Source organism: Oppia nitens, unplaced genomic scaffold (assembly GCF_028296485.1).
Source record: "Oppia nitens isolate AA-2021 unplaced genomic scaffold, nextdenovo-longstitch-racon4-pilon3 scaffold4_pilon_pilon_pilon, whole genome shotgun sequence".
NCBI lineage: Eukaryota > Metazoa > Arthropoda > Arachnida > Sarcoptiformes > Oppiidae > Oppia > Oppia nitens.
The window spans coordinates 4365600-4384329 of NW_026533232.1; the positions used below are offsets into that span (position 1 = coordinate 4365600).

Genomic DNA, 18730 nt, shown 5'->3' on the forward strand with positions numbered 1-18730 from the left:
CTTATAGATAATAATTTTGAATTAGTTGGAACAACTTGTTAATAGATAACATAAAGTCTAAGTTTAGTTTATTTTATTTTTTACAACCTTTATCGGCAAACTAGCGGTATATTTGTAGTTTCGATGAGATTTAATTCTCTTCATCCTAAGTGGTGGTCAACTTAGGGTCAGACCTGACACTTACAGACTTATATAATAGTTGCCTTAATATCCATTGAAGTCAAAGTTTTGTATCACTTGTGATGTCAGTATTCGTGTTAAATGTATTTAAATATCTTTAATTTTTTTTATTTATAATATAACAAAATTTACAATATATACAGCTTATCAATAAATCACAATTAATATAGAATTTTTATAAAACATATTAGTATTATTTTAATGATTAAACACGTTAGGAAACAATCAGCAAATTAGTTTATTTTTTATTAGAATATAAAAATTAGCAAGTTAACATTTGCGTGATAAGACAATTACCGTTAATAAATAATTAAAAAATTAAATACTAGAATAAATTTATTTACTAATTTATTTGAATTAATAAAATTGAATGATAATAAATATTTTTAATTAGTTTTTATTTAAATCAACTAATCATGAAATTACATAAAAGTTTTCTATATTATAAATTTATTTTTATTGTTATATAAAATATTTTAGAGATAATAATCTAAGCAATTGTTGCATTCAATATAAGTTATATAATATTGACATAAAATATTAATATAGAATATAAATATAAAAATAATAATGAATATATAAAAATATAATTTATAAAAGATAAATATTTCTATATTTTACTACAAGTTATAAGACTAATGCAAATTATGACAATTTATGGTATTTAAAGTGAAATGTGAAAAATCTGGGATATCGTGGTTTTTATTGATACCAAAGTATTGATAATTTAATGATCAAATAATTCATTTACCAAAAAGAAAAGGACGGCCTATAATAGACAATAGATGTTAAATACAGTTTCATATTAAGTTTTTTCAGATTGTGTCTCATATATAATATTAATACAATATAATATAATTTATACTTTTATTTAAACATCACTTAAATCTCTAATTGAAAACATTTTTAAACTGAAAATTTTATAAATTATTAAAATGAGTAAAACATTAATAAAAATAAAAAATATTACCAAATGGTCGCTGAGGTTTACCAACAGAAAAGGAGGCGGCGGGCCTTTTCTTAAATGTTGTTTGAGATGCAGTATTGGTTGCTGTTTCTGAATACAGAGCTTCCGGTTCTGTGTAGTCAATATCATTGGCAGGAATATCATCAACAGATGTCTGTAAATTACCACCAATGATGCCCGGGTAGTATGGCTCAGGTCTTAGTGCAGGCATTTGCTTTATATACGATAAGAGTATTATAGGAATATATAATTTAAAATTATTATGATTTAAGTAATCAAATTTGGACCTACTTTTCTACATAACCTAACCAAACAAAATGCCTCCTCAACAGACATACTCGCTGGAAGATAGGTCTAAATATTAAAAAATATATATATTAATTACAATTATAATTTTTAACTTATAATATTAAAATTAAATTACATTTGAATTGCAGTGACGGACAGTGGCCGCAAACATACGGTTATTACAATAAACACATTGACTTTGAAGACGTGTCGGATCACTGGATTGGACACAAACTCTCATTCTTGTCTTTAAAATAATAAATTTTATTTAAAATAATTTACAAAAATAATAATAAATTACTTACTACTGGAAGTGAGTAAACAGATAAACAAATAAATAAAAATAATATTAGAATTAAACTAATATTAGTTAATATTTGATACATTTTTTTTTTAAATTTATTAAAATACTGTTTGATTAAATTGATGACTTATAGGACTTAAGTAACTGTTTGTTAAATGAGAAAAACAAGAAAATGGTTTTTTTTTAAAATAAGGTCATTATATATAAGGTATAAATGAGTTATAATTCTTGAATTCTGTAGAAATAACTGGAAATTGTTATTAAAAAGTTGTTGTTGTCTTCACTCATCAGTGAATACTTTATTACAAGATTTATAAATGAATTGTTTGAATGCATTGAATTCATGCAACGGAAGACTCATTCAATGTTTGACTACAAATGACTGCAGACAATCTGATGTCAATCTATTGAAATATACTTCAATACATAAATACATAACATTTTTATTGCTATTACAATAATTGTCATTTTGGGTCATTTTTACATAATTAAAGATACAATTAAATCATATATATATTAGATTTTTAAATAGATAATACTACCAAAAATGATTGTTTATTTAATTACATAATTTGTTACAGTATTTGACAACATTTGTATCGATTTCTCATCAGAACAAATATAATATATCATTGAATATTGACTTTTAAAATATTTTGACATTAACTTGATAAAAAATTACACATTAAAATAATAAAATATGATCTGTTTAACATAAACATTAATATAGTATACATAAAAATGATTTATATTGATTTTGACAAAACTCATTTATATAATTATTTTACATTTATATTTTAAATTAATTACATTATTCTGAAAATTATAGTCTGTATTACAAAACTATTTTTATACTTAAATATAAAAATTGCAATTTTGATTTAAAAATAAGACAAATATTATTAATATATCAATATTTACGTCAATACAATCTGTATATACTATATGTATGCAAATTTAAAAGTGTGATCAGAGACAATCCAGATTTCTATGTATTATAAAATTTAAATTGTTATATAATTGTTATCACATTTTAATTTATTGTATTTTACTTATTTAGTTTAATTTACAACTTGTATTATACAACAAACTTTTTTATTCAACAATATTGCCCATATGTGTAATTATCAAATAATTATACAATATTTATGTTGAAATATCTAACATTACATAAATAATATTAATTTAATAAAAGTATATAATATATATAAATTATATTTTAAATCAATGATAATAATGTTTTTTAAATTAAATTTTTTCCTATTGAAAAATGCATGTTTTCTGTATAACTTTATCTTATTATTAAAAATAAGAATTTTTAAAAATTACAAATAAGATTTTTATTTGAATTAAATATTATTTCAAGCCATTTATTAATTATTTTTTATATTTATATATATTAATACAATAAAAATATATTTGACAAATATTTATAAGCAATTATGTAATAAACAAATGAATAACACAAAAGTGATGCATTAATAATAGGATTAATAATAATTGTTAATCTATTTATATTTAATAATAATATATTGAGATATACTGTATATTGAATTTATATAGAAATAGTCGACTCGTCCTCTATTTCTGGTAAATCAATGATCAAAGCTTCGACTTCTTTTGCAACAATGAACTGTTCGTTTGAATTATATTTATATACCATTTGAATGGAGTCTTTGTTGCCATCATTTAGAAGAGTTTTGTCTTCAAATGTATAGTCGTTTCCAATAGTATTCTCCAGACTCTTGTGTTCTTCATTTGGCTGATTGTTGTATTGAATACTATCTTCGCTACGCTTTTTACGTCCGAGAAATACAGGCGATTGTCTCACTTGCTGTTTGGTCAACAAATTTATTGAATTTTTTAATTATTTTTAATATAGTTTTCATAATATAATAATACATACACCGAGACAATTGGATATAACACAAAAAGCTTGCGCTGCAGTTATATTAATACTCAGAGCAGACTGATGTATAAAAACATAAATGTATTGCATATGAATTATACAGTATTATATAATTATTGAATTGTTTAAAATTATAACTTACTGATCCGGTACATCCTAATAACTGTTAATTAAACAATTATATTAATTATAAATATATATAATTATATTTCAAAAGTATAATTTTCAAAATTTACTATACAAGCAAAATATTAACTTACAGTTTGATCAAAGAGATAATAATTACACAAAACACATTGACTCTAGATTTTATATACATTATAATTAAATATAATTTAATTTTTTCAATAAATATAAACTGAACTCACATTAACTTGTGATGGATTTTGAGAGTTATAACAAAATCTAGTGACAAGTTTTGGAACTAATCCCAATCCAAATGAATTGTCTACCACTAAGACAATGACAATTATAATGGGAATAATTATCTTATGCCTAATCTTAAACGCTTTATCACCAGGTTTTTCATCCATAATATATATATATATGAGTATCGAAAACACTTAATAACAAAAAACTAATTTTTTTATAATATTACATCTATTTATAACTTATTATTTGACCCGATTTACTAATTGAAATTTTAATGCTTTGAATAAATTATATATTTTTTTACTCAAATTGATATCCTTTCTCTACATTACGACTACCTATTATAAATGTAATTACCTATTGATATAATTTCTATGTATTTCCTCTGCAATTCTACAAGTTTATTACATTCAGGTATTATATATTAGATGTTATTTAATAGATATTGTGTAAATTTTTTATTGAATTTAAATTAGTTCACTAATGTTTATTTAAATACTATAAAATTATCTACAAATAGTTGATAAAATTATTTTATTGGTCATTCAATTATTTACATAATTGATATTTGACATTGTATTGTATGCTTAGCTTATTATAAATTCAAATTTATAAAATACTATCATATTATTGTAAAGCTTATTACTATAACAATAGAAACATATACAGTATGTATTTTCTAATTATACACTATATATTCAAAAATTTTTATATAAATAGTCAAACATGAAATAATATTAATATATTGTACATAAAATATAGTACAGGTAGAATTAATATTAATCACATTTATATGAACTCTGTAAGCATTATAACAGTGAAAATATTAATTAAACATTAAATTTTTAATTAATTTATATAAATTGATAAATTAAACGTACAGTATATCAAAATTTTATTAAACAATATGATTTTGATAATTATTGTGTTAAACTTTATTTGACTCAAATGCTAATTAATTAAACAATAGTATTATAATTTGCATAAACAGTATTTATAAATAAAATGTTTTCTGTGAAAATTTATTTTATTGACTTTAAAGCTTTTTTTAATTAAGACATTAGTTTATATTTTTATAACACAAAGAATAAAATTTATTTTATATTCAACTAAAATGTATTTTTATATTTAAATAAAATTTAAAATATGGTATAAAGATTGGCATTGAATCCAATATACTATCATTTCGTGCCAAATGATCACACAGTAAAACATTAGACCATATATTTGGCACTCCCTTAACATTCATTAATCAATTGTTTTATATAGCATTTCATTGAAATGATCGATAATTTTACCGTTATATTAGGTAAATCGTTAATTCAAAGCTTAATATCGAATTAGTTAAATAATTATAAATAATATGTATATATATAACAATAATTAATATTTTAAAATGCTCTCGAAAGTAATGAATAAAAATTAAATAGAAAATATAGAAAATTAATATAACATAAATTATAGGAATGTCTACAAATTTTTTGAGCTTTTAGTAAAAATTAAGCGATAATTCATTTAATAAAAAATAATTATATTCATTAATATTAATATGAGTTGAGTCACAGTCATGTTTAGCCAAACTTTTTGCTCATTAACTCTTCTTCATTTAGTTGTGTCCTAAAGTTAACCACTTTTTCTTTAAACTTTAGCAAAACTTCCAAATTATCGTCTAATATCTCTTCGAGTTGTTGGGCATAAACATCGACGTCATAGTCAACCTCTGATGTCATCTGAAGAAGTTCTAGATGTGTTTGACTCCAACGCGGAATATTCTGTTATATTTTATATAATTAAGATATTATACTATCAATCAATTTAATGTTTATTTATTTGACATAAAACATACGTCGATCACATTTTTATGCAAATCGAGAATTTCTTCCTCCATCTCTTGTAAGTGAGATATAGTTTCATGAAATGTATACAAATCTTCTGGTAATTCTCCTGACTATAAAAATAGTTATGTATTTATAATATATATATATAAATATTATATTAATTAAACAATATATACATTAGAATTATGAAGAAGAGCTAAGTCATCACCACTGGCTGACATGTCTTCATCGCCATCACTGCCTTTAAAATCTGGATTTTCAGCTCCAAGTTCTTTGACCCGATCGGCGTAACGCAATGTATTCAATGTGTGTTCACAAGAGAGAACACCGGGAGATATCATAGCAATCTATTGATATATTGTTAGATTTTGACAAAAAGTATAATCAATTAAATGATACAAACCATACACGTCCTCGAGTTTTCACCGATAAATGAGTCGCGTAAGACTTGAGTCAATTTACTGGCTCTGAACGGCAAATGAGCTCCTTTTCGACCTAATGCTCGAATACATTCTTTTAAAGCTAATAATGATTTATTAATTTCTGCGCCTTCCATACGGGTCTGTCTATTGGCACTGGAAGTGTCAGCTCCCCTTTCATTACCGGCCAAATCAATTAGTGAAAATTTTCCCTTAAGTCTTCCATTTTGTTTCTTTAAAATCAACTGAAATACTGCGTGAGAACGAGACGAGTGATTATTAGCCGAAGTCACACCAGAAGTCCTTATATTGTTTCCCATTTGAATCAATTTGAGAACATCTTCAACACTATCTACTCGTCTTTCTTGAAGGCCTACCACTTGAACTTGATTTTTAGCGTCTTCTAGTACTCTAAGTTTTGCCTTTCCATTCAATAAATCAAATACTTTTCCGCTATAAATCTCGAAAAAACTGGCAAAAACTGTCAAATCTTCGGCTCTATATTTCGAGGATCGCAATAATTTGAAGACATCTCTGGCGGCTAAAGCGTAAATGCCTTTTGCAGAATCTTGAGACTTGCCGTGAAAATCTCCACCCATTGTATGTGTCTTTCCACTACCGGTCTGTCCATAAGCAAAACATGTAGCCATTCCTCCATCAAAGATAGTCTGTACCAATGGTCTAGCAGTGTATTTATAGACGAGTTCATTATCTGCCGACTCATCAAAAGCATAATCAAAGCGAAACATTTGGTTTTCCAAATATCGGGTTAAATCAACCTTTTGTTTGGGTTCATGAACTATAGTCAAGTCTTTATTGGGAATAGTGACGACATCGACATCTTTTCTTGAAAATTCTTTCTTATTCAGCGGTCTTTTTCTGACGGCAACACATATCTGATGGCAATCCACTGGACAATCCATAGTAATTGGTTTGAACTCGAGTTGAGCCCTATAATCCTTGATCATAGACAAGAACTCCCATTGACTTTGATTATTAGGATCGACAGCATTCATGAGCTCAATCTTTTCAGCCTTTTGTTCCGCCTGTCGGGCTCTCCTTTCTTCTCTTTGTTTCTTAATTTTCTCCACTTCTTTAACTGCATTAGACCTTCGTCGTGAATTTGCCGCCAAAATAGCAGACTTATTAGCAGCAGATGAATGGTTTGAATTGATATTATTAGTGGTTATATTAGCAGATGACGAGACAACTGGTAACGGTTCCAATGAAACATTATTTCCGTTGGCCATTGTTTGTCTATTATTTAATGGTCGCATTCGTAATGAACCCTTAGTTGAAGGGGCCGTTATGCCCGATGGCCGCACCGGAACTATCTGTAGTGACAATTATTAATCAAATATTCATAATTTGTGTTATTGTTTGATAAACTATACGAAATATCACATAAATTTTATAATAAAATGACTAATTATTACCTCATTTTCAACATTTGTTTGCTTAACAATTAAGGTTACAATTAGTTAAATCACAATTTAAACAGTTATTCAAAACTAATGATAGTCTTAATCTAATTATAATATATAAGTAAATGATTACATACTTTGCGAGGAATACCACCAACTGATTGGTTACCATTAGTTTCGGTGAGATTAGGATTCAACATAAAAATGGACTCAAAGTCAATCTGAATAATAACAAGACATAGATATAGTAGATGTGAGACATGTCATCGATGGTTAACCTCTTTGCCCTTAATCTCATCCGATTCAGACCATTCAACGGTAACACTGCGTGTCTTCCAATCAATATTACTGATGACCGCTGAATGTATGCGACCTATAAATCAATCAAAGGATAACAAGTGGTCATTCATTTCAATCATAACTAAACTTACCATTAGTTCTTTGAATGTCAACATTGGTTCCGATCGACAACTTTGACATTGTTTTTCTTTTCCGGCAATCACTTTGACATCAATATAACGATTAAAAGATTAAACAAACAGTTCAATGACTGACCAATTAGTGGCCAATTTGTTGACCGATAAATCAAATGACAGTCAATTAGACAATCAGTGAAAACATCGATCAAAACACTAATTGTTTGGAAAAAATCAAAACCTTTTTATGTGTCGACTGTTTTGTGACTCAAAGTCAGTCACTCATTGACTGACAAACACTACAAACACTACAAACTCTAGCAAACAGTGAACTCAATGACTGACTGACAGTCAGACCCATCACTCAGGGATGCATTGAATGTATTAATACTAATCATTAAATAGCAGTACTATTGATGACAAACATTACATTTAACTATAGATTTGGTCACTAAAGTCATCACTCATTATAAGTGTCACTCAATTCATATGAATTAACTGTTTGTCACAAATCAATGTAAAACCAAAAATAGAATCAAAATTATGTTATAATTGTTGGAAATTCGGTTCAATTGTTTGACTCAAATATAACGTTATCTTTGATTAGATTTTATTTTCATACAAAACATTATTCGGTTACTAAGTAACCAAAATCATAACAACCAATCAAATCATTCAATTCACAGTTTTGTACGAAAATTAACGTAAAGTTTATTTTACATTCAATTTACAGCTATTTATATATAGAATTTCATATTGAATTCAATTAAACCATAAATAATGTTATTTTTAAATATATATTTTTAGTCCCACAATGTTTGCAATTAATGATTTAACAACATTTCCATTTAAAACATAATATATTGATAACAAATAATATAAGTTTTATTAATATTATAGTTTGATTGCATTTTATAATAACTTAAATTAACAGCAGGTGTTATCAGATTATTAGATGGTCCCTTATTAACATAATTAAATGACCAAGATAAAAAACAAAAAAGTTTATAATACAAAAATTAAATAACCTATTTCATATAGTATTAAGTTAGATAAATTTTATACTGTAGTACTTAATTAAACTAAACTTGTAACAGTCTATTTGAGCTAGATGATATATATTTTTAAACCATAAGTTTGATTAATACAGTATTAATACTGCATTTTTGATGAAAAATAATGAAAAATCATTCAAATTTATATCCACGGACTTACAGTATTTGAATGCAACATAAAAACTAATAAAATTATTTTATTATAAATTTTTATAAATATTGATTATTAATAGTTTGGTTCAATAAACATGAAAAATACTAATAAATACTTTAATTAGTTAAATATCTATTAAAATAATGGAAAAAAAATTGTTAAATATCTGAAATGAAAATTTAAATTATAAATTGTTGTAATATTCAGTATTAATTATATTACTCAGTAGTATACAGCATATACTAGTAAATGCTTAAAAATTGTAATTATATACAAATTAGATAATTATAATTTGTTTATTAGAGAATTATAAATTTTATTTCACAAAGTAATGTCGTTAATACATGAATAATATCGTATTTTAAATGTAATTATAAAAATCGCTACAATTATAACATTTTGTTAAATAGAAATCACATAAATTAAAAAATATACAAAACATGATTATGATTGGCAATTATCTGAATGATGAATATATATTTATATTGAATTAATGGTCAATGAATGACAAAAAGCTAATTCATAAAAAATGTGATAAATGAGACAAAATAATGAAAATATAAATCAATGTAAAGGCACTATCAGTCACTCGAGTCGTTTTCTATTTCATCAAATGTCTGTAAAAAAACATCAAAATTATTAAAATTAATTTTTTATTAACTATTACTTAATTAAAACATACACTCAATAAATTTTTTGGTCCGATTTGATGTATTTTATCGCAATCGGAGGATTCATCTCCAGATTGGTCGTCAAAATTCAGTTTTTGACTGATTAATGGTTTGCAAGTTATAGACGATTCTCTAAACAATGTCGGACTGTCGGGAAGTGTCGTGTTATACATACGTTGAATGGGAGAACTGGTAGCAAATGAAGGAGATCTAAACGAAAGATCAAAACCAGTTTTTCTTCGATTTACGACAGATGTCGAACAAAACTTTCGTTTGCTTTAAATTAAAATGTTTTTCAATAATAATTTTTAAGATATAAATACCGGTAATTAATTTTGATATTTAATAAGTATTATATTACCTAATCTTATCAAAAGAATTATCAGGAGATGAGTGTTTATCTTCAAAATTAGATGATTTGTCCAACGAATTGTCTAACACTGAAAGATAACTCGTTTCAAACATATCGTCATCGGAATAGTTGTCAAAATCATTGTGTGATATATTAAGCGAATTATTTGGAGACTTTACAAATGATGTGTCGGTCGGCCTTTTGATGAATGATTGATATAAATATTTGAATGGATAACAAATAAGGATAAATGTCTTCATTAAATAGTGATAAAACCAATTAATTAAATCGTAGGCTAACTTCAAACTTCTTTTAGCCCTAAGTTTCCATCGACGTGAGCGCTCTATTCTCCTTATAAAAGGGTGATTTAACAATTGATCCACTGATGGCCTGAGCCTATAGTCTGGATTCATCATATCTTTTATAATTTCCCTTAAATCCGTACTAATTCCTATTTAAAAATTAAAACAATTATTAAATTACAATAATTTACAAAAATCCAATTAAACATTTAATACCACTTAGAAGTATATCGGGTATCTTTCCATCCCTGAGTTGATGCCAAACTTCTCCACCAGAAGGTAGGTCTAAATCACAGGCAATTTCAAGTATACTAACGCCTAAACTGAATATATCAGCGGCTTTTGTAAAATGACCGGACATTAACTCTTTGGCTAAATATTTAGGATCGCCTTCAGTGGCTTCATTAGAGTCATACTATAAATGGAAATTTATAATAATATATAAATTAATTAAAACTATTTTTTAATCATTTACTTTGTTGAGGTCAAGAACAAGTCCGAAGTCACCTAATTTGCACAAACCATCCCTAGAAATAAAAATATTATCGGGTTTTATATCTAAATGCATTAGATTGTGATCGTGAAGATGTCCGACGGCTTTAAGCAAATCGACAAAATAATTGCAAACAATATGTTCAGGAATTTCGTGATTAACTTCCGTAAAGTCACTTAAACTCGTTTCACATAACTCTGTCTGAATATAAAGATGTTGTCTTTCTTCCCAAGCTTTATATAGTCGGACACAATTGGGATGTTTAGGGAGTTGTTCGTGTTTACAGACTTCCTCTAACTTCCTCTCGCGATCTGATTTGCCTTTAAACCTCTCGCGAGACCTTTTAATTGCATAATATTTGCCATCTTCTCTACTTTTAACTCTGAAAACATCACCGAAAGAACCGCTTCCTATCTTTTTCTCAACAATAAAACATTGATCAAAGTATGACTCTTCACGACTTGAGTCGTAATGTTTGCTAAGAGCTTAAGACAAATCAATACATTAATCATTAAATTATCGCAAATCAGTGATAAATATGTTATGTCTTACATATGTCGCTGTTTTCCTTGAAACTGATCGCTTGTGCCGTTTGATGTTTGGGTTGAGCAAAGAAACGACTGATAGGGGGGACAGTCTTGGATGGAGGTCTCGGAGGTACTCTCTTTGGACAGGGAGTCGAACTATACCTTTCCTGATTATATCAATTGTCAATCATATCATTCATTTAATTATATTAAGCATTTGGTAGACAAACCTTTTTGGTTGTAAAAGAGTTGTTCGACTCAAAGAACTGGGGAACTGGTCTTAAAGGTGATGCTGGATATGGATTGACAGATGACATGATTAGTGATGTCAACCGCAACCACAACAACAATAATAACAACAACACATATAACACATGCAATCAATGCAATCACACAAATGTTAAGCCATTGGTTTCAAACACAACACAACACACAAACAAAACATTATTTTTATATTTATATATTGATTGCAATCATACGATACTATCGGTTGACTATCGCTTCGATTATTGCGATCGATGTGTCCATTGGTTGTCAATGTTTGGACTGTTTGTGTGTATGACTGCTATGAATGCTATGACTTTGTGGTCAAACAGTGACAACAAGTGTCGGTCATATCATAAGTGATGCCATTGTTGTCAACAATGTATACGTTTGAAGACTAACTCATTTGATTCAATCATTCACTCATAATGTATATCATATGACATTTAATATGTATTTAATGTATATTTAATGTGTGTTTCAATTGCTATTAATATCCGCAGGAAAAGTGACTCTCAGTTACAGTCATTTCAATGATTACTATAATTGTCTTTTAATACATTTATTTGCCTTTAATTTAAGTGATAATCAAATTAAAAACAAATATTTTATATCAAATAATAACTAATATTTCTGACCAAATATTTGATTAAATTATTTAATTAAAATCAATTGTAAGCAATAATTGTCAACAAATGGCAGCAAATTTTGATCCGTACGACAAAAATAGGTATTTATTTTGTTTTATCAATTAATTTATCATTAAAATGATGAGACAATTGTCTATTGATTCTCAATAACCAATGTTTAGACAATTTTTGTCATTTAATAACTAATTGTTTAAATTGAGACATTTGTTGATAATCTTTTTGTTTGTTTATTGGATCAGTTGGTACTTCGGGCCAATGAACAGAAGTGAGGCAACAAATGTGTTGATGTCTGAGAACGAGACCGGAGTCTTCTTAGTCAGGAATAGTACGACAATAGTCGGCGATCTCGTGCTGTGTGTGAGGTATAGACATCACAACATCAACTGATGATATTATGTCTTACATTAATTTGTCATTAATTTAATAGAGAGGACAATAAAGTGAGTCATTATATAATAAACAAATTACAGTCAAACTCGGAGACCCGCTTCAGGATCGGTGACCAGATGTTTCCCGATGTACCGGCTCTTCTAAACTTTTATAAACTTCATTATTTAGATACAACACCTCTAATAAGACCCGTAAGTTTGAAAAATTGTTATTACTGCTAATCATATGGTAAAATATGATGGATAGGCATCCAAACGAGTGGAAAGGGTTAGAGCTAAATATGACTTCGAAGGAAGCGGTGATTCGGATGATCTGCCATTCAAGAAGAATGAAGTTTTGGTAATTATTTCCAAAGATGAAGACCAGTGGTGGACAGCTCGCAATAGTATAGGCAAAACTGGGTCCATACCCGTGCCATACGTTGAATCAGTAAGAATTTTATATTATTTGATTGCTTTTGTCATACAATATATTGACTTTTTAATAGATAGATGATAGCAATCATACGACTGATGGTCAACTAAATGTATGGTCTTCTGCATTGGACAACAACAATACGAACAATAGTTGCAATACTAGTCATTCAAATTCTAATATGCGATCATCGGAACCAAAAACATATTTAACTCCTAATATTCATATTCAACGAAAGTTACCGGCGATGGCTGTCGTCAACAAACAGAGAATACCGAATGCTTACGACAAGACAGCGTTGAAATTAGAAGTATGTCTTTATTTAGTGATAATATGATTTACCGATAATTGATAACATTATCTATCTGTCTATAGAAGGGTGATATTATTAAAGTGACCAAAACTAACATCAATGGTCAGTGGGAGGGGGAACTCAATGGAAAGGTGGGTCACTTCCCATTTACTCACGTGGACTTCATCGACGATAATCTTGACGACGACAATAACTCTTAATATATAAATAATTATATTAAGTAAAAATAATTTAATAATTGTAATGTAAATGTATAGTCAAACTACGTTTTTAAAATCTCTTCATTTATTAATCATTTTTAATACATTTTTATAAAGAATGCATTTTTTAAATCATCAAAATTGACACGAATTTCATTACTCATTACTACAATATAATTATTGAAAACATAATGTAAATTAAGTAAATTTTTTATAATTATGTTGTTTTTAGAACTGATTGTTATTTTTAAATGGATTACTACATCAATAATAATTTAATTTTTTAAATAAGTCATTGTTTTTATTTAGTACAGTATTTGAATAAAGTTTTTTATACATATAATTGATTTTTAGACTATTTTTAAATTTTATATTGTATTATAAGATAATTAAATGAATTAGTGCCTCATTTATAGTGAACTTATTGGTAAGTTATTTCTACTCATTGTATAATAACTCAAAAACTAATTTGATTTTTAATTACAATGAAATTTGCAAATTGACTAAACTTAGGAAAAATTACAGTATATTCCCAATAATTGAGTTCTGAAACCACTTATAAACTCATGGCTCGTATCAAAAATAGTACTAATCATTAAACAAATGTAAAACTTTTTTAATATCTATCACTTGATTTTAAACATTTTCACTCAAAACTTTCATAAATTAAATACTACAAAAATTAATAAAAATCTATTTAATTGTATTTAATAATTGTAATAAATTATTTATTGTTTTATAAGATCTTTAATATATTTTTGTTTTATTCTTAACCTTAAATATAGGACTTTTATAAATGATTTTAAATATTTATAAGTGATTTCTGACTTTAGAAACTAAACAATTATTGTTAAAGTATTGTATAAACTGAGAGCTTTTCTGTAAAAAATATTTATAAATAATAAATAAAATGTTAATCAATTAAATTCACAATTAAAGTACATATATGTGTATAACTTATGTATTATGCTTTACCACCAAATAAAATCTTAGATAAACATTAATACAATTAAAATAAAAATTATATTAATATCTACAGTATATTCTATAATAAATTATATATGTATTATATGTCATAATTTAGTAATAATTAAATTACGGTAATTAAAAAATTGTCATTTTCTACAAAATTTATTTAATCAATTTATAACTCTATTGTAAATTACAATTTGTAATTAAATATTGTTTTATAATTTGATTCTTAACATTGACATTTTAATTGACCATGTACCATTGTTTAAATAGTAGATTACAGTATATTTAATTGTGTTCTGTTATAATTAATTAGACTACAGTATAGTATAGTAGACTAAATTTATAATTATAGCTAGTGATGTACCGATTGCAAAATGCGCAATTGCATTGCTCGGAAATTGCGTGAAATTGCCGCAATTGCAAAAAGCTCGATTGCGAAAATCACAATTGTAACATAGAAAAATTTATAATTTTTAAAAAATTAACAAAATTTAAATGGCAAAGCAATATGAATAAAAACATAAATTAATTATATAAAATTTAATTATTTTATCATAAAATGTTGCCATCTAAAAACCATGTAAAAATAATAATAAATTAGTAAATTCTCTTAATATATTGTAAACAAAATTTTTAACGTTGTCAAAGTTAATTTTTATACATTCCCTCATTCGCGCAATTTCAAGCAATTTTCCGCTATAGCGTCAATCGAAAATTGAATTGCGAAAAATTACCAACACTAATTATAGCAAATGTAGTACACATTTTACATACTGTACTGTCAGAGTACTACTATGTAATTGAATACTAATATTATTGTAAATTACAGTACATTGTACTGTATTGTACTTATTATAATAATAATAATATTAATAATAATACTTGTAGTTAGGGTTCGATAAAAATCCGTCCCTTTTTTTATTGTCCAAAAGTTGTCTATTTTCTCTCACTGTTTAATATATTTGTTTTTAAACATTATAATAAAATGTGTTTTTAGAGCTTAATATGTGGTAACACAAGGAAATAAATTCAGTAGGAATTTCCAGGTGTAGGGAAGATAAGGAATTTTGGGAATATAAATTGAGAGAAGGAATATGATCTAACCCTAGTAATAGTTATAGACTTATAAGTTATAGTAATATAATATTACTAATATATTGTATAGTATTTACAGTAATGTTAATAATTATAACTATTAATTAGTAATATTTAATATTAATATAATATAATGTAATACAATCTGTAGTATAGATTTAAAAGTATAAATTGTAATATAATTAATACATGAAAGCGCATGCGTTATACATTTAACACAGTGACCAATCAGATGACTGTAAGCAATGATTTTAAATTTAAATATCGTTAGCTTTAATAACACTCAATATTAACTGCATTTAAATGTGTGTATAAATAGTGTATAAATAGTGACAAACATTGCTTTTACTTATAAATTATAATTAATTTAATAATTGAAAAAATTGATGACTTTTTGTTTACTAATTGATTGGACGCACCATTTGTTTGGTCACAAGACTCACAATTGATATATTGTATGCAATGAACAATCACTTTGAAGTTGAAAATCAGATCCGATTGGCGCAGACAATGATGGACAGTGCCATCACTGGCGCACCACTGGCCCGATGGCAACGCAAGAGGTTAGAGACGTCGACATCCAGTGTCAACAACTCACTGAATGCTTCACTTCATCTGAATTGTGCCATCGATTCAATGAACAATTTATCACTTAATATCTCGACAAATAATACCAACCAAATAATAAATGGCAGCAAAACACCTAACAAGACACCCACTAATAGGGCCACACCTAATAGGACTCCCGCACACACACTAAAGCAATGTAATAGTACTAATAAATGTAAGACACCGAAGACACCCTGCAATGGTGCCGACCGTTTCATTCCCAACAGAAATGCCATGAATGCAGATATCAGTCATTATTTGGTATTATTATTATTATTTCTCACACAAAGCAATGACTAATTTGTTTATTTTTGAACAGATAATGAACAGCAAAGAGAACGATTGTCAGGACACTGATCCCAACACTCAAAGTAATTCAAATCAAGCGGCTATTAGTGAGAATTTGGTCGGAGATCTGTCTAACTTTAGGATAATGTGTTACCAGAATAAGGCTCCGATTGCAGCTGAAGGACAATCAAACAATTTGAAAGTGTTGTACAGTTCGAGTAAATGCAGTTCTTCGACAAAGAAAAGTCAGAGATATATCCCGACACAACCCGAACGTATATTGGATGCGCCGGACGTCAAAAATGACTATTATTTGCAGTTAATTGATTGGAACGCTTCCAACATCTTAGCGGTGGCTCTTATGAGAGAAATATATTTGTGGAACGCAAACACTGGAGATATCACTAATTTGATGACATTAGATGAGGAACAGTATATCGCTTCTGTTTCATGGATAGAGGAGGGCAACCATCTAGCAATCGGTACCAGTGAAGGAGATATCCAACTTTGGGACACAGATAGAGTCAAACGACTGAGAACAATGAAAACTGGTTCGGGACGTGTCGGTAGTATGAGTTGGAACTCATATATTATAAGTGGTGGCACCAAAACTGGCAATATATATAATAACGATGTCCGAGTAGCCAATCATTTAGTATCTAATTATAATGGTCATAATCAAGAAGTTTGTGGTCTTAAATGGTCACCAGGAGGTCAATATTTAGCCAGTGGTGGCAACGATAATACAATTCAAATTTGGTCAAACAATATGTCATCCAATTCTGACAATAAACCTGTTTTTACATTTACTGAACATCAAGCGGCTGTTAAGGTTAGGAATATAATTCATTTTAATTTATTAAATATTTTTTTAAAATTTCTATAATACTAATTATTATTAAACAGGCCCTCGCGTGGTGTCCGTGGAGACCAAGTTGTTTGGCCAGTGGTGGCGGAACTGCTGACCGAACTATCCGTATTTGGAATTGTCAAAATGGTACCAATCTATATACTGTTGATGCAAAATCACAGGTAAATTAATTTACAGTAATTTGAAATGATTTATAAAAATTATAATTTTTTATTTTTATACTCAAAGGTTTCGTCAATTTTATGGTCTAAAGATTACAAAGAATTGATATCATCTCACGGATACTCAAACAATGAATTAATTATTTGGAAATATCCGGGTCTCGCAAAAGTAGCTGAATTGACAGGACATACGGCACGAGTATTGGGATTGGTTATGAGCCCTGACGGCAGTACAGTGGCGTCGGTTGGCGCAGATGAGACACTTCGCTTCTGGGAATGCTTTCAAATTGATCCGCAAAAGAAAAAGAAAGTGAATTACGGCACTAATACTAAACTTATTGATAATTCATTGCGATTAACGATTCGTTGACTATTATTTATGATAATATTTTTCAAATGATTTGACATTTCAATATATATTTACTCAATTTAAACGAATCACTAAACTTTTATTTATATTCATTTTTTAATCTTTATATCATTTATTTTTAATTAATAGTTTCAGTGTACTTAATTATATTTACAATAAAATTCAGTTATTTAACAACTTTGAATAATACTATATAGTTACAGTAAACCTTATTTACGGGTAATTATAAGTGGAATATTTACCGTAATTGTAAAAATAAAGAAATCATTTATTGAATTTATTGAAAACAATCTAACTTTAGAAGTTTTTGTCCAAAAATAGTGATTAAAAAAATAAAAGATAATTTATATTCATATTTACAGTTAATAAATCAATTATTGAGATATTTAGTTAATATCTGACAATTTATTTTCATTAACACAAATGGATAGTTGTCTTCAATTAGTGCAATGAATTATA

The 18730-nt window shown here is 27.1% G+C and overlaps 4 protein-coding genes across 6 annotated transcripts; 2 read left to right on the forward strand and 2 right to left on the reverse strand.

Annotated features, from left to right (window-relative positions):
- Positions 1-5531: 5531 nt before the first annotated feature.
- Positions 5532-8658, reverse strand: LOC128960600 (kinesin-like protein KIF2A). Its single transcript, XM_054306720.1, has 7 exons — positions 8133-8658; positions 7980-8074; positions 7839-7922; positions 6262-7611; positions 6035-6205; positions 5867-5968; positions 5532-5792 (listed from the first exon to the last, which is right to left on the reverse strand). Exons 1-7 carry the CDS (start codon positions 8179-8181, stop codon positions 5592-5594), a joined length of 2052 nt encoding a protein of 683 aa, XP_054162695.1. The 5' UTR covers positions 8182-8658; the 3' UTR covers positions 5532-5591.
- Positions 8659-9851: 1193 nt separating this feature from the next.
- Positions 9852-12103, reverse strand: LOC128960543 (membrane-associated tyrosine- and threonine-specific cdc2-inhibitory kinase-like). 2 transcript variants are annotated; one of them, XM_054306655.1, is made up of 8 exons: positions 11902-12103; positions 11697-11838; positions 11127-11629; positions 10868-11066; positions 10650-10800; positions 10359-10547; positions 10009-10273; positions 9852-9943 (listed from the first exon to the last, which is right to left on the reverse strand). In XM_054306655.1, the coding sequence occupies exons 1-8, from the start codon at positions 11986-11988 to the stop codon at positions 9908-9910; spliced, it is 1572 nt and encodes a 523-aa protein (XP_054162630.1). In that variant the 5' UTR covers positions 11989-12103; the 3' UTR covers positions 9852-9907. The 2 variants fall into 2 exon arrangements, with proteins under 2 accessions (XP_054162630.1, XP_054162629.1); XM_054306654.1 differs by having other exon boundaries at positions 10359-10800.
- A 16-nt stretch (positions 12104-12119) lies between these two features.
- Positions 12120-13936, forward strand: LOC128960544 (adapter molecule Crk-like). 2 transcript variants are annotated; one of them, XM_054306657.1, is made up of 7 exons: positions 12120-12365; positions 12439-12665; positions 12825-12947; positions 13013-13166; positions 13222-13404; positions 13463-13699; positions 13765-13936. In XM_054306657.1, the coding sequence occupies exons 2-7, from the start codon at positions 12631-12633 to the stop codon at positions 13900-13902; spliced, it is 870 nt and encodes a 289-aa protein (XP_054162632.1). In that variant the 5' UTR covers positions 12120-12365; positions 12439-12630; the 3' UTR covers positions 13903-13936. The 2 variants fall into 2 exon arrangements, with proteins under 2 accessions (XP_054162632.1, XP_054162631.1); XM_054306656.1 differs by having other exon boundaries at positions 12120-12665.
- Positions 13937-16205: 2269 nt separating this feature from the next.
- LOC128959501 (cell division cycle protein 20 homolog) lies at positions 16206-18407 on the forward strand. The gene is made up of 4 exons (XM_054305461.1): positions 16206-16842; positions 16901-17701; positions 17776-17901; positions 17969-18407. Exons 1-4 carry the CDS (start codon positions 16435-16437, stop codon positions 18269-18271), a joined length of 1638 nt encoding a protein of 545 aa, XP_054161436.1. The 5' UTR covers positions 16206-16434; the 3' UTR covers positions 18272-18407.
- The last annotated feature ends 323 nt before the right edge of the window (positions 18408-18730 follow it).

Coding starts and splice junctions, on each gene's coding strand:
- LOC128960600 (XM_054306720.1), bottom strand. CDS start 8,181: ATGTCAAAGTTGTCGATCGGAACCAATGTTGACATTCAAAGAACTAAT. Junction 8,075..8,132: donor TGACATTCAAAGAACTAATG/GTAAGTTTAGTT, acceptor ATTGATTTATAG/GTCGCATACATTCAGCGGTC. Junction 6,206..6,261: donor AAAACTCGAGGACGTGTATG/GTTTGTATCATT, acceptor ATATATCAATAG/ATTGCTATGATATCTCCCGG.
- LOC128960543 (XM_054306654.1), bottom strand. CDS start 11,988: ATGTCATCTGTCAATCCATATCCAGCATCACCTTTAAGACCAGTTCCC. Junction 11,839..11,901: donor ACTCTTTTACAACCAAAAAG/GTTTGTCTACCA, acceptor TGATATAATCAG/GAAAGGTATAGTTCGACTCC. Junction 10,801..10,867: donor ACCCGATATACTTCTAAGTG/GTATTAAATGTT, acceptor ATTTTTAAATAG/GAATTAGTACGGATTTAAGG.
- LOC128960544 (XM_054306656.1), top strand. CDS start 12,631: ATGGCAGCAAATTTTGATCCGTACGACAAAAATAG. Junction 12,948..13,012: donor GATCTCGTGCTGTGTGTGAG/GTATAGACATCA, acceptor TTAATTTAATAG/AGAGGACAATAAAGTGAGTC. Junction 13,167..13,221: donor CAACACCTCTAATAAGACCC/GTAAGTTTGAAA, acceptor TATGATGGATAG/GCATCCAAACGAGTGGAAAG.
- LOC128959501 (XM_054305461.1), top strand. CDS start 16,435: ATGAACAATCACTTTGAAGTTGAAAATCAGATCCGATTGGCGCAGACA. Junction 16,843..16,900: donor CAGATATCAGTCATTATTTG/GTATTATTATTA, acceptor ATTTTTGAACAG/ATAATGAACAGCAAAGAGAA. Junction 17,902..17,968: donor CTGTTGATGCAAAATCACAG/GTAAATTAATTT, acceptor TTATACTCAAAG/GTTTCGTCAATTTTATGGTC.